At 45.8% G+C, this 13,186-nt stretch overlaps 1 protein-coding gene across 17 annotated transcripts in view; it reads left to right on the forward strand.

Annotated features, from left to right (window-relative positions):
- LOC120830185 (protein unc-13 homolog B-like) overlaps positions 1–13,186 on the forward strand; it is a 31,741-nt gene that overhangs the window by 8,792 nt on the left and 9,763 nt on the right. For 5 of the 17 annotated variants that reach the window (XM_078086299.1, XM_078086296.1, XM_078086298.1 and 2 more), the window contains 18 exons: positions 2,072–2,140; positions 2,490–2,579; positions 3,826–3,966; positions 4,395–4,639; positions 4,957–5,042; positions 5,186–5,221; positions 5,683–5,724; positions 6,483–6,609; positions 6,999–7,095; positions 8,825–8,968; positions 9,789–9,866; positions 9,981–10,058; positions 11,055–11,075; positions 11,359–11,397; positions 11,632–11,664; positions 11,782–11,811; positions 12,946–12,972; positions 13,110–13,154. In XM_078086299.1, coding sequence (XP_077942425.1) covers positions 2,072–2,140; positions 2,490–2,579; positions 3,826–3,966; positions 4,395–4,639; positions 4,957–5,042; positions 5,186–5,221; positions 5,683–5,724; positions 6,483–6,609; positions 6,999–7,095; positions 8,825–8,968; positions 9,789–9,866; positions 9,981–10,058; positions 11,055–11,075; positions 11,359–11,397; positions 11,632–11,664; positions 11,782–11,811; positions 12,946–12,972; positions 13,110–13,154 — 1,428 coding nt within the window. The remainder of the gene's footprint in view (positions 1–2,071; positions 2,141–2,489; positions 2,580–3,825; positions 3,967–4,394; positions 4,640–4,956; positions 5,043–5,185; positions 5,222–5,682; positions 5,725–6,482; positions 6,610–6,998; positions 7,096–8,824; positions 8,969–9,788; positions 9,867–9,980; positions 10,059–11,054; positions 11,076–11,358; positions 11,398–11,631; positions 11,665–11,781; positions 11,812–12,945; positions 12,973–13,109; positions 13,155–13,186) is intronic. The other 12 variants (XM_078086302.1, XM_078086307.1, XM_078086308.1 and 9 more) reach the window with 6 other exon arrangements.

The following is a 13,186-nucleotide window of genomic DNA, read 5'->3' on the forward strand; positions in this document are numbered from 1 at the left end:
TGAAAAAAATGTAATTTTACCTAAAAGAAGGTGTAGTTTCTGGTTTACAGCTGGCATAATTTAAGCATTCGTCCTCCTTTTTGGAGTTTTGGACCAAAGAGCCGCGTTATAGAAGATTTTGCCGGAACGCAGTCTAACAAAATGATTGACTAAAATTCACCTGCGTCGTGGAACCAGAGATATTTTGTGATTCGCCCACATTACGGGGATGAAGCCCGGGCTACTGAGTCCTCAGCCTCACTAAACGCCGCATAGTGTCCGTTAATGAGACATGTAGTGGTTTCCCGCCGGGTAGATTAATCCCTTCATTTACCTCGTTTGCGAAATTGAGTTGTTATTCATTGGTGTTTTCAGCAGACTTGTCCGTCCTGGTTTGTTTAAAGAGAACCGCGCTAACGGGGGTAATTAATGCACGACTCATCGTGTGTGGATCATTGATCGTGACGCGTCGTAGACTCCAGGATCGTGGACCGGCGTCACACCTCTCGTGAACAAGGGAACATGGCTCATCAACTTCGTTAATATCGTTGATTTGTCATTCACAAATCACAATAAATCTCACTCTAAACATACAGAACACATACGAGCTTCCTCCTTCACTTTTTAACTTCATTGCTTTTTTGTGTGTGTGTGTCTGTGTGTTGCGCTTAATAATTCAATGTACTAATTGCCATGACAACAAGGTTTACCACAAACTGAAACAGAGAATTTAATCTTCACTTCAGAATAATGTTCAGCACAACTTGAACATTATTCAGAGGTATCGTCAGTAAATAAGGTAAAATATTACCGGGCGCTTTGGCACAAGCAGGGGAAGGGAGTGTTTGGGGAGTTCTCCCTCCATCTGCTTCCTCTTTCCTCTCATGTGGAACCAAACTCATCTCCCTGCTTTGCTTCGGCCGCCACACGGGGAACACGAGAGACACAAACCCCCCCGGAGCCAAAAGAGTCCGTTCAATGGTTCCGGCCATCGGGTTTATTGGTCGTTTACGCCTCTCGATGTCGGCCATCTTTCAGCCTTTCATCCGAAGACTAAAGACTAAGGGGAAACCTTCCAGTATGGTAACATTGCACAAACTAATTGTTGTGCTTCGCAGCCACGACTCCCTACTTTTACAAAGGAAACAGAGCAAAGCATTGCTATGATTTTAATACCTTTATTAGCATTCGTATTCCAGCATCTTCATAGATCATTTGTGTGAAAACGATTCATTAAAACAATCAATTTTTGTATTTGTTGCTTGCCCGTCCTCACTGCTTCGTCGCCGTGTTTCTTGGCGCCATCGACTCTCAATAAGTGGATTAGTGGTGTACCGGTGATGCCAGATTGGGTTCCGTTCTGGCCAAGAGGGCTACTTTTAACTTAAGTTGGCGAGGCGAAGCATCAGCCGGCTCTATTTTTGCTGCTTTTGTCAACATTTATAAATATTACCGTACCAGCTATCGAATCATCGTCAAAAACATAGATACAAAATTCACTGGACTTTGTTGTGTCCTCTCACTCGGATTGTAGATTTAAGTGTTGTATTAAGAATCTGCTTCACTCACCATATTTAACATGAGCATTTGTGTATTTGGTTGTCTAACTGGCCACTTTGTAGGTGGCAATAACTATTATTAATAATATTTACTGTCCCTTTATCGTTGGTTATGTTCTGCAGGTATGAAGCTTTAGTTTATATCAGTTTCAGAAATGCCACCAATACAACTTAAACTGCATTCCGTGGTGACATTTTCGGACACAAATACCTGCTAAAATCTGAAGGAGAGCCAGTTGGCCAGTTGATGTTAGCTGCTAGCTGTTAGCCATTAGCCGTTAGCCGTCAGCTGTTATTTGTTAGCAGCCAGTGGGAGCACGGTCCTGTTTGGCTCAATAAGGCAGCTAACAACTAACCCTAACTAAAATATAAAAGAGACAAGAGTTGTGGTTCTGGATTCTCGCGTAGCTGAAAGGTTTTCATATGCGGAATGATTGTGTCTCTGTTTCGCCGTATTTCCCTGTAGTATTTGAGTCCTTTTGTCCTCTCGGCTGAAGGTTCTCTCTGCTCTTTGTCTTCTCTCGTTCCCACAGAGGGATCGCTTTGTGAAGCTGCTGGACCAGCTGCACAACTCGCTGCGTATCGACCTCTCCATGTACAGAGTGAGTCCGAAGACGTCCTTCAGTCCCTGCCGGACATGTCCTCGGTTAAAAACGCTTCCCTCTCCGCTGCTCAGATGTCGTTTGATTTCCTGTCTCTTCAGTCTATTCTGGGCGTCACAGGGGGGGTTTGTGTAGTTTGTGTCGGGGTTAATTTTGAAACTGTTTGCCTGAAAACGGTTGTGCAATAAATTAAAATGCTGACGACTAAAATGCTGAACTAAAAAGAACAACCATGATTGAAACAGGAAATAAATCCTAAGAAAAAATGTCTTAGTCCAAATGCTTAGCTGACTTGTTTAACAAGTGTGTGCGTGTTTGTGTGCGTGTGTGTGTGTGTGTGTGTCTACAGAACAACTTCCCAGCCAGCAGCAAGCCCCGCCTCCATGACCTCAAGTCAACCGTGGATCTTCTCACCAGCATCACCTTCTTCAGGATGAAGGTAGAAACTTCGCAGCAGCTCAAAAAAATTATAATAATGTGATGTATGAAACGGTTTGGGTGGACATCTGAAACAAAAACACGTAACTGGCATTGGTTTCTATTTATTTTATATATATATATATATATATATATATATGTAGCAATGGATACTAACTTTCCATTGCACTCTTTCTGATTAAATTGCTCCTCGTCTTTATTTGACTTATTGACGCTTGAAGGCAAAGTGCTTTATATAAAACTACGATGTATTTCCTTTTGATTTTACTCTCCACACCACTGGAAACATTTCCCCTCAGATTTGTATAAAAGTCAAGAAAAATGAAGGCAGATTTATTGCGGCAGAAGCCAATTACATGACAATTGTAGCAAAAGCTCTACACTTACACACTTACATAACATGCAGTCTCCACTCAACCGACTCTTCAAAATGCCAAAAATTGGCAGTATTTTGGTCATTTTTGTGTGAGAGAAGAGCTGCAGGATAGATTTCATTCTCTTACTAATGTGTGACTTCAGCCTTGTTATAAAGATTGATTCCACAGTGGAGGACGGATTAAAGGTGCTTGTTTTAACCAGAATCCACTCAGTACGGCTTGTTTGAGTCGCTATGAAAGCTGCCCAATAGACTCTTGTGTCAACCAGTAAATAAAAATGAGTGTTAATGGAACATACTATTAATTAGTGTTGGTCCTGATGATGCAGGATGACGAGCGACAATGTTGTGGGAAAGAAGAAAAAGTCTCAAAATATAAGACATATCCAGATGTTATGGAAAAAGGGGTCTAAAACATTAGGTCAGAAAATAAATTTACCCATAAGTGCTTTATGAAAAAGTATGAAAATATTTGGTTGAAGTTGAAGAATTGTTGAATAATTTATATTAGGTTGAAAAAGTCCAAAAATATTTTGTTAAAAAACGTCCAAATATACGATGTTGAAAAGATTTGGTGAAAACCGTCAAACAAATTTGAAAAACAAGAATTTGTCAAAAAATATCAAAATATTAAAAAGTCTGGACAAATGACCTCTTATTCACCAGTAAGTTGTATATCATTTGGTCATTTTTTTTTTAAATAAGTCCGCGCAACCAGGAACCAGATCAGAACTAACCTGTAACAACGAATCATTAGTTTTTATTTTGATTTGGACCAAATGGACCAAAATGTCTCCCCAAACCCATATACTGATACGGCTGACCAATGCACCGTTGCGTCCGTGCGTCCGAATTTTCCCGCCTCCTGCAGGTCTTGGAGCTGCAGAGCCCCCCCAGAGCGGCTCACGTGGTGCGGGACTGCGTCAAGGCCTGCCTGAACTCCACCTACGAGTACATCTTCAACAACTGCCTGGAGCTCTTTAACCGCCAGTTCCAACCCGCCGTTCCACCGGTGAGCGGCTGAGCATCGGCGCGGGGCAACGGATGCTGCGGGGGGGGGGGGGTCGTCCCACCTCTCGCCTTGCACTCTGGGATTAATGGCGTGAAAATACTCTCTAAGATCCTGGATTTCCTCCATTTCAAGTCTAGTAAAAAAACATGTAATATTTCTCCTTCAGCCCAAAAAAATATCTCAAGAACAATGAATATTTATTAGTGTGCCTGGAGGGATTCCTGTCTTAATATGAAGATACGCGTTATGTGCAGAACATGAAGCTGTAACAATCAATATCGTAGAGGAAGATTATAGTTGTAAATTATTCTCTACAGATCATTTATTGAGATTACAACTCTTAAGCAATGAAATGTAGTTCTGTTCTTCCCTTTGTTCCATAAAAGCTGGAATACATTTTTAATGATCTGTCTCTTTCCCTCTCGCAGCCTGAGCCAGAGAAGAAGATGAAGAAGAAGAAGAAGGAAAGAGTGGAAGGAGAGGAGGAGGGAGACAATGTAGATGAAGAAGAGGAGGAGGAAGAAGAGGAGGAGAAGGAGGAGAAGAAAGAGGAGAACCAGCAGGAGGAGCAGGGCCCGAGCATCCAGAATCTGGACTTTTGGCCTAAACTCATCACGCTCATGGTCTCCATCATCGAGGAGGACAAGAACTCCTACACTCCCATCATCAACCAGTCAGTGCTTCCATCTTCTCTCATACGTCCCCATTTACACTACGTCTTATTCAATTAAGGGAATGATGCAACCATCGATTTGTATGATGTGGAATTTACAGCAACTCACAACCGCTAGTTGGGAAAATAACAACATGTGAGACTAACAACTGGTTTAAATCAGTTCCACCACCGTTCATATTTAAAACAACATATAACCTTAAAAAAAGAGAAGGATGAATGCAGTTTATTTTGATTTGTTAACGTTAGTTAGTCACTTGAAGGAAGCTCTCACTAGCAGGTCAAACAATTCAAACTACTGTCCGTCTGAACCTCAGGTTCCCTCAGGAACTGGATGTGGGGAAAGTGAGCACGGAGGTCATGTGGAGGCTGTTCGCTCAGGACATGAAGTACGCTCTGGAGGGTAAGGCTGTGTGTGTGTGTGTGTGTGTGTGTGTGTGTGTGTGTGTGTGTGTGGGTCAGGGAAGGCTAAACGGCTAACAAACCGAGCCGCCATTTCATCCCCTCTGCATTCATTCTTCACTCTCTTCCCTCCGTCTCCTCCAGTCTTGTTTCAGGTCGACTACCGCCGCTGGAACAACGGTGAGATTTTAGACAAAGACGCAGTCAGAACCATCAAAAGCTCGAGTCTAACATCTGACTCTATAGCGTGATGGACACCCCCCCCCGTAGTGCCCCACATTACTGTGAGTCCCTCCTCAGTCCATGTTGTGCCTCCTGGCTGTGTGTCACGATGCAGCAGAAGAAGCTGTGGACGCCAGCGAGTCCTGAGACGTTGTCTGGCGCTCGGAGCTCAGTCACTTTCCTTTCTGACACATTTGACTGCTGAGAAGTCCCTCAAGAGACTGTATTAGTTCCCCGAAACCTCCTCCATCAGCGGCTCCCTGACGTTATACATGTGTGTGTGTGTGTGTGTGTGTTTCCTCCCCTTTCATCGTGTTGAACATTTCTCCTTTTCCATTCTTCCTTCTGCTCTCAAACCCGCCTCTTCTTCCCTCTCTGCTCTCCCACTGCTTTGTTTTCTCGTTCTGTTGACATCTCAGCTCCCGCCACATTTCGCATCCGCAGAGTTGATTTTGACGCCGGTAAGACGAGCGTGTGTGTGTGTGTGTGTGTAATTTTAATTAGTCATCCGTAGCGGAGATTCACAACCTCATTTGAACCGTGTTTAACAATGACAACAGGAGGAGGACGCTTTTGTTTTTGGGCCTAAATATCTCTTTGATTTCCTCTGGAGATAAAAAATGATGTTGACTCCAGATGTGTCAAACATCTGAAACAATGCAGAGGTGCTTTTAACCTGAGGAATCCCACTCGATAGCAAATTAGAGACGTGTGTTTATTACCAGCAAAGGCAACGCGCCTAAAACCCTGCACGAGGACAGGTGTGTTGTTCCAGGTTCAGACTAAAAAGGCTCTTTTGTTCTTGTACCACTCAAATTCTTTTTTATGCTTCTCAAATTTAAGAATTCATGTGGAGCTAAACGCTAAGAGGGGATGTTTCCTTTTCAAGTAGTAATTCGAGTAGCAATGTCATCATATCAGAGGTGCATCAGTGTCCACGCTAGTTTGTGTTAGCCGTTAGCAGTTAGCCATTAGCTCTTAGTTCTTAGCCATTAGCTCTTAGTTCTTAGCCATTAGCTCTTAGCTCTTAGCTGTCACCCCGTACGCACCGTCCAAAAATAACGAAAAGTGAGCTGCTGCGTCTCTGCGAGAGGAACCCGGAGAACCCGGAACGGAACCCGCGGCGGCGCAGGGGAACCGACGCCGATGAGTCCGCGGCGCTCACCAGAAACTTCTGCTGCCTATTTGAGTTTGTTTCCGTCTGGTTTTTGTTTTACAGAACACGAGAAGCATAAACTGTGTAAGACCGCCGACTACATGAACCTGCACTTCAAGGTCAAGTGGCTTTACAACGAGTACGTGAAGGACCTGCCGACCTTCACGGACGCTGTGCCGGAGTACCCTGCGTGAGAAACACACACACACACACACACACACACACACACACACCTTTCTCTGCCTCCTTTAGAATACAGGGATTCATCTTGCTTCATCATTCCCGCTTCTTCATTGAGAATTACAGTCTTTTTAAATACACGTCATCCACACTCTCACACTCCCCTCGCTTGGTTTGGACTCTGGAGATTTAGACGACACAGTAAAAGTCAAAAGAACAAAGTGACAGCAGGATTTACGTGGTTTAGGACAATATAGTCAATTAAAACGATGAGACACGTTGGAACGGGGGAGATGATGGAGTGAATTCATTGAAAAAGGAATTAAAAGCTTTATAATTTAACAACAGATTATCTATTTTGCTGGTCCAGCTCAAAGAGCAGATGCCTTGTGGTTCCAGGTGGTTCCTCCCGTTCGTCCTGGCCTGGCTGGCTGAGAACGAGGACGTGTCCATGGAGTTCATGCACGGGGCGCTGGAGAGAGACAAGAGGGAAGGGGTGAGTGTCTTCAGCTGGGCATAAAAGTGCACTGTTGTTTTAAAGTAATTTGCAGTCTTAAGAGTGTCGGTGAGATGAAGTGAACGTCTACAGCGACAAATATAAAAAAGCCAATTTCATCGCGCTGCAGCTTAGCGGATCACTGGAACATTTCCACCTCTCAAAGCGTGCAGAACGATCCATGTGCAGCTCCGTCGTCACTAACTCACCCCGGTCACTTACTGAAGGAAACCAACAAGCTTCTCAGGCATTGTTGGGGCTCATATGGAGCATCCATTTATCCTGGATTGATTAGCGGATTGTTGGGTATCTATTTGTAGTGGAGGTCAGTGATGATTTCAGATGTATAAAACAGTGAGTCTCTGTGCTCACAGTTACTCTCATGTAGTGTTTTAGAGAGTAGGAGGGATGAAGTGACTTACCAGACGCCAGAATGTAATGGAGGCAATGAGAGAAACCATTAGAGAGAGATGAGACCTCTCAGTCTGTGACGACTGCTGCTCCACACGCGCATCGTCTACAAATGCAATTAAACCACATCGGCTTCGCTTCCAATTGTGAAAACGCCCCAAAAACTGGAGGAGAAACAAAACCGCAGTTTACAGTTCACACGTTGAAACCTACTTTGTTAAGCAGCAGAATCGTCTTTCACGTCTTGCGTGTGAAATTCTATTTTCTAATATTCGACCTTGGAGGATGCTTCTATTCGCCCCCCTTAGACTAACAGAATTACTCACATGTGTCGTTCCCGGAGCGGCTGTTTCTCTTCAGGGAGCTCAGTTGTTGTCTGGGAGTTTTCTCGAGGTCGAAATCCTTCAGCGTCCTGTTGAGGATCCTAAAGCCAAATATCTCCTCGTATCATTTATTCACCGCGAGGATACTGACACAAGGCTGCCGGTACACAGCTCAACGAGGGAGGGGAGGAAGTGCTGTCACCTTTTTTTTCCCCCCCTTCACCCTTCTACACTGAAGGAGGAGCAGAGAACGTTTCAGACGTGTTTGCAGAAAGCGGACGCTCTGCAGACTGTCTCCAATGACAGCTGCTCACATGGTTCCTGCGTAACAAACCGTCTGTCAGGGCAACGTGCTCAAAGCCAGACGTCGTTTCAGAGAACGCTCTTCCACGTTTCGTATTTCACTCTCTCTGAAACAGCCTGGTGGCCGGACACGCTTTGAATATGGGAGTCTGTTGGAGATGTTTCATGGAGCAACTGCTAGGTGCTTGCAGGCCCCCGTTGGCTCTTAAAGTACTTTTCTAAAAGAAAGACTCGGCCATCTGGGAAATATACCAATAAACACAAGCTCAAAAGGAACATTCAGCGGGTGAGTCTCTCCGAAGGACCACATGATTACTAATCATTTCAAAGGAATCATAATAATTGCGCTGGTCAGAGTTCCCTGAAATCACAGTAATTACAGCGGAGCAGCACTACGGGGGCGAGGAACATAAAAAAAGGAGTGGTTTGAGTTATTGGGAGGACTAAAGTCAAATCGAGTCTCTGGGGCGTTTAGTCAAATCTTAAATCCTTGAGATGTTTCAGGTGTTTTTTGTAATTGAACCTTTGATGCCATATTTCTTTGGTTGTCTATCAGAGCTTTTCTCTGCAGAGAAGAAGTTCGTTGCGCGTTCCGCCGTCTTTGTGCGTTTGTTTTCGGGGGTTAAAACAGAGCGAGCGGCACCAGCGGGGTACAAAATCCCTCTTCTTCTCCCTCTTCTGCGCGCCCCCAGTTCCAGCAGACGTCGGAGCACGCCCTGTTCTCCAGCTCCGTGGTGGACATCTTCACGCAGCTCAACCAGAGCTTCGAGATCATCAAGAAGCTGGACTGCCCCGACCCGGCCGTGGTGGCCCAGTACAACCGGCGCTTCGCCAAGGTGAGCTTTAAAGACCGGCGTTGCCACCGAGGTAATCACATCTCCTGCTAAATGATTGTGTGAGGCGTCCTCGTGATCACAAACGGATATTTAAAAAAAAACCTTGGGAGCTTAAGAGTGACTCCTGCATCTTTTGAGCCTTTGATTTACCGGCCGGTGAGTTTTTCGGGTTTTATTATTGAACCTTCGATGCCTTATTTCTCCCTACGGACTTAATTTAAGGCAGTTGCTTTCAGGCCATTACATCTAACAAAGCTCTCGCTGCAGACAGACGTGTGTGTGTGTGTGTGTGGCGGCTCGATCAATATGGACTCTATGTGAGCCATCACTCTGAGCTGCATCGCTCCCCCCCCCCTCCCCTCGTGGTCATGTCTCTCTCTGCTCCCCCTCTTAGCTGCAGTTTGTTCCATCTGTAACATCTGGCCGTCTCTCCATGGACTCTCCTTCCTTGTCTTCTCTTTGCTTTCAGATCTTCAATCTACATCTGACTCTATTTCTATGTTCTCTCTCTTTGCCACCCGCCAATCTTTGCACCCCCCCTCCCCCCTCCCCCCTCCCCTCGGCCTCTGACCCGATATAACCTGACCTGATTATTTCATTATTTTTGGGAAATGTACAAGTTGACAGTAGAAGACAGACAGCTGCAGAAAAGGAGGGAAACCATTGTAAGTGACGCCCTGCTGACTCTGAGGAGACCTGTGGGGTCAAACTCCTCTTTGTCATTTCCTGTCACCAAGCAACCAGCGCTCAACCGCCGTCCCGTTCGGACGGACCACACGGGTGTCCCGCTCTCAACGTGCGTGTTGTCTTGTTCCCACAGACCATCACCAAGGTGCTGCTGCAGTACTGCGCCCTGCTGGCCAAGAGCTTCCCCTCCTACTGCGAGAAGGAGAAGATAGTGAGTATGCCGCCGCGTGGGAATGGGCTGTCCCTCTCTGCGTCCTTCACCCATGTGACCACCCGTCTCCCCTGACGACCCGTTGTCCCCCCCCGTCCGTCCGTCTTCCTGCAGCCCTGCGTGCTGATGAACAACGTCCAGCAGATGAGGGTCCTGTTGGAGAAGATGTTTGAGGCCATGGGAGCGAAACAGGTGAGCACACACACACACATAGACACACACACACACATAGACACACACACACACACACACACACACACACACAATACACACACACGTCCTGCAACAGTGGTTCTCATCCACCTTCCACGGAGACCTGAGGTTTTCTCAATCCGACCTGCAGCCACTGATGAGCTCTTTCACAAACATTTTTATTCTTTTCTGGGGATTCGCTTTTTTATAAATGTAAAATGAATGTTTAATGCTTTGAAATACGATTCCAGGAAAAAAATAAGAACATCTTACAGCATCTTTTTTTTTTTTTTGTCTGATTCTTGGCGATTTCGATTGTTGACAAAACCCAATGTGTGTGAGTCGAGTATCCTTCTGGTGATTGGAGGACCTGATGCACGATCCATTTTCACATCACTTATATCCTCTTCCCGTAGCTGAACCAGACATTTGAAAGAGAGCTTGTGACTGACTTCTTTTTCTTTCACCCCAAAATGAAAGAGAGAACATTTTAGAGGCTGTAAAGAAGTAACATTTGTTGTAAAGACCAAATGGGCCTTTATCAGATCCACTTTGTGAGCCGTTTATCTTTAAAACAACCATTAATTCAAACATTTTCCAACCGACCGTACGCCAGAAATGTCCTCTTCCGCAGGAAAAGCCTGAGTTTTTAAAACAAAAGGGTACATTCAATAACTGCTTCTGGATTTAGGTCTTAAAGTTCTAACTTGGTTGTGAATGTCAGTCTGACCCGTTGGCTTCGTCCTGATCGACTTTGCGTCGCCGTCGTTTACTTCAAGATCTGCGTCCATGTAGCAAAGCAATGGATCCCGTTCGAGGACCATTTCACCGCCGGCTGCGACGCCGGGCCGCTCCAGGTCATAGCCGGACCCATTCGGGTCCACTCGCGGCTGTGACGTCTGTGAGTCATCGGTTGTGTTCACGACTAAATGTGTGTGTTAATCTGAGTAAGGTGAGAGTGTGTGTGTGTGTGTGTGTGTGTGTTTCTCTCTCCAGTTGACGGCTGAGGAGGAGATGGTACGTCTAGGTTTCTTCTCCCCTTCCCCCGTTACGCCTGGAAAACAAACTAGTTCATGAAAGCAAAAAGCCGCCCCGAACCCCCGCTGTGTGTACCAGTCCGTTTGTAGTTTGAGCCCAATTTACCTGTCAACTCTTCCTCCTCCTCCTCCTCCTCCTCCTCCTCCTCCTCCTCCTCTTTTCTAGACTCCCTGTACTCACAGAAATAGACGTTTTTCTTTCCACCTGACACGATATATGTAAAAAAACTGTTTTTCTTCACGTTGCTGCTTCTTTCCAAAAGCTGGAGAACGAGGAGGAACCCGAGGAGTTAGACGAGGAGGTGCGTCGCAACTTGCAACCTCATTATAGGTGTTATAACACGCCTATAACAACACGATCCTGGTGTATCTTACTTAATGTGACCACAGGAGATAGTTTAAGATCATTGACTAACAGAACCATAAATTATTGTTTCATTTAGTTTTATTGTAGAATCGTCTCTTATGCATTTTAGTTGTCTAGTCTTCATGTTTTATAATTTACTTTATTTTTATTTCTGAACCGTTTCCACCAGGCGATCAGTGACAATGAAGGGGAGGATGACATGGTGGGTGGGCTGCCAGCTAAAGACAATCACAATCATTTGATTTGATTGCATCATTATTCTCTCTGTTTGCGTCCTCTCACCTTCTTTTCTTATTGCTTTTATCCATTTCACCTGCAGTCTGGCTGCTCAGACTCAGAGGGATCCGAGGTAAGAGAATGCTGACGTTTCATATCGCGTCAGTCTGCTCAGACATTTAAGCTTCATTTTCTCAGTCGAAGCTTTTACTGAGCGACCAAAGAATGAACTTCTTTTGAGCCCCTTGAAAACACTCAATTATTCTCAAGAACGTTTAATATTGATGACGACATAAGCGAGAATGAAAGTCGACGATAAGGAAAGAAAAACCCCCGCAAGGTCTGAACTCACGCTCACACTGGGACAGTTTTTCCTTTTGTGGTTTGAATATTCGATCGTCGCTGGAAACCAGCTCACAGCTCCAGATTCACCAGGATCACAGGGAAACATCACACTCAACATTCTTCTAAACGATGACTTTTGCACATTATGAAGCGACCGCTTCGACCCCCCCGGCAGCCTCTCTGATGAATCCCCCCCACATCCCAGATACCACAGAGCTGCTAACACATGCTAGCAGAGCTGCTAACACCCCCCCTCCTCTAGTGGTGCTTAATAGACTAGACAGCGGGCTGCTGGATCACTGCATTTAATAGAGTATAAAACGTTGTGTTTTGCAGCCACTTAATGGCTTCTGCTAATGGCTCAGTTACACCATAGGGGGTCTATGGGGTGTCGGGGGGGGTTAATGCTAACTGAACAGATGCTAAATGTCAGGGTGAACATGCACAGTCAGTAAGTTGAGGAGTGGAGACCACGTGTGTGTTGTGTTGTCTGAGGAACGGCCTTAAAGACGCGGGCTAAAGGTCGCAGGGGTCAGAGGCCCGGTAATAGTCTCATGAAGGTCCCCCGAGGACGGACCGCAGGGACGCGGTTTACCGTTCATCGATGAGGACGATCTCGTTCGGGGACGTTTAGGGGACTCTGCTCCCACATGGGGACAAACGGCTCGGTCCCCGCGAGGTGTGTAATGTCTGTATGAGGTTTACTTTAGGATTCACTCACATTTGTGTTATTTTACTCCTCTAACGTCACGAGACCAAACATCAGAGGTTTTAGATTTAAATCAGCGCTCTGAACCGAATGGATGTCGGACTTTTTGTAAGAAAACAACATTGTTTTTGGCAACGAGGCCTGATTGCTTCTCCCTGTCCCGTCCCGTCTGTCCCGTCCTCTCCCGTCCTCACCCGTCCCGCTCACCTCCAGGTTGACAACAGGGAGAAGGAGAAGCAGGTTGGTTGGTCAGGCCGGCACTGTGTGTTCCTGTGTGTGCGATCCAGTCCGTGTGTCTCCGTGTTGATGTTACGAAGTCAAACAGTTTGTTTTATTCGGGTTGTCTCTGAGCGGTCCGCCGTCTGTCCTCCCCGTAGGACGTGTCCTCGGCCTGTGATGACAGTGAGGAGGAGCAGGAGGAGGTTTGCTTTCTTTAAATCGGGTCGCTCCCTCA

Source organism: Gasterosteus aculeatus, chromosome 13, assembly GCF_964276395.1.
Source record: "Gasterosteus aculeatus chromosome 13, fGasAcu3.hap1.1, whole genome shotgun sequence".
In the NCBI taxonomy this organism is placed as follows: Eukaryota; Metazoa; Chordata; class Actinopteri; order Perciformes; family Gasterosteidae; genus Gasterosteus; species Gasterosteus aculeatus.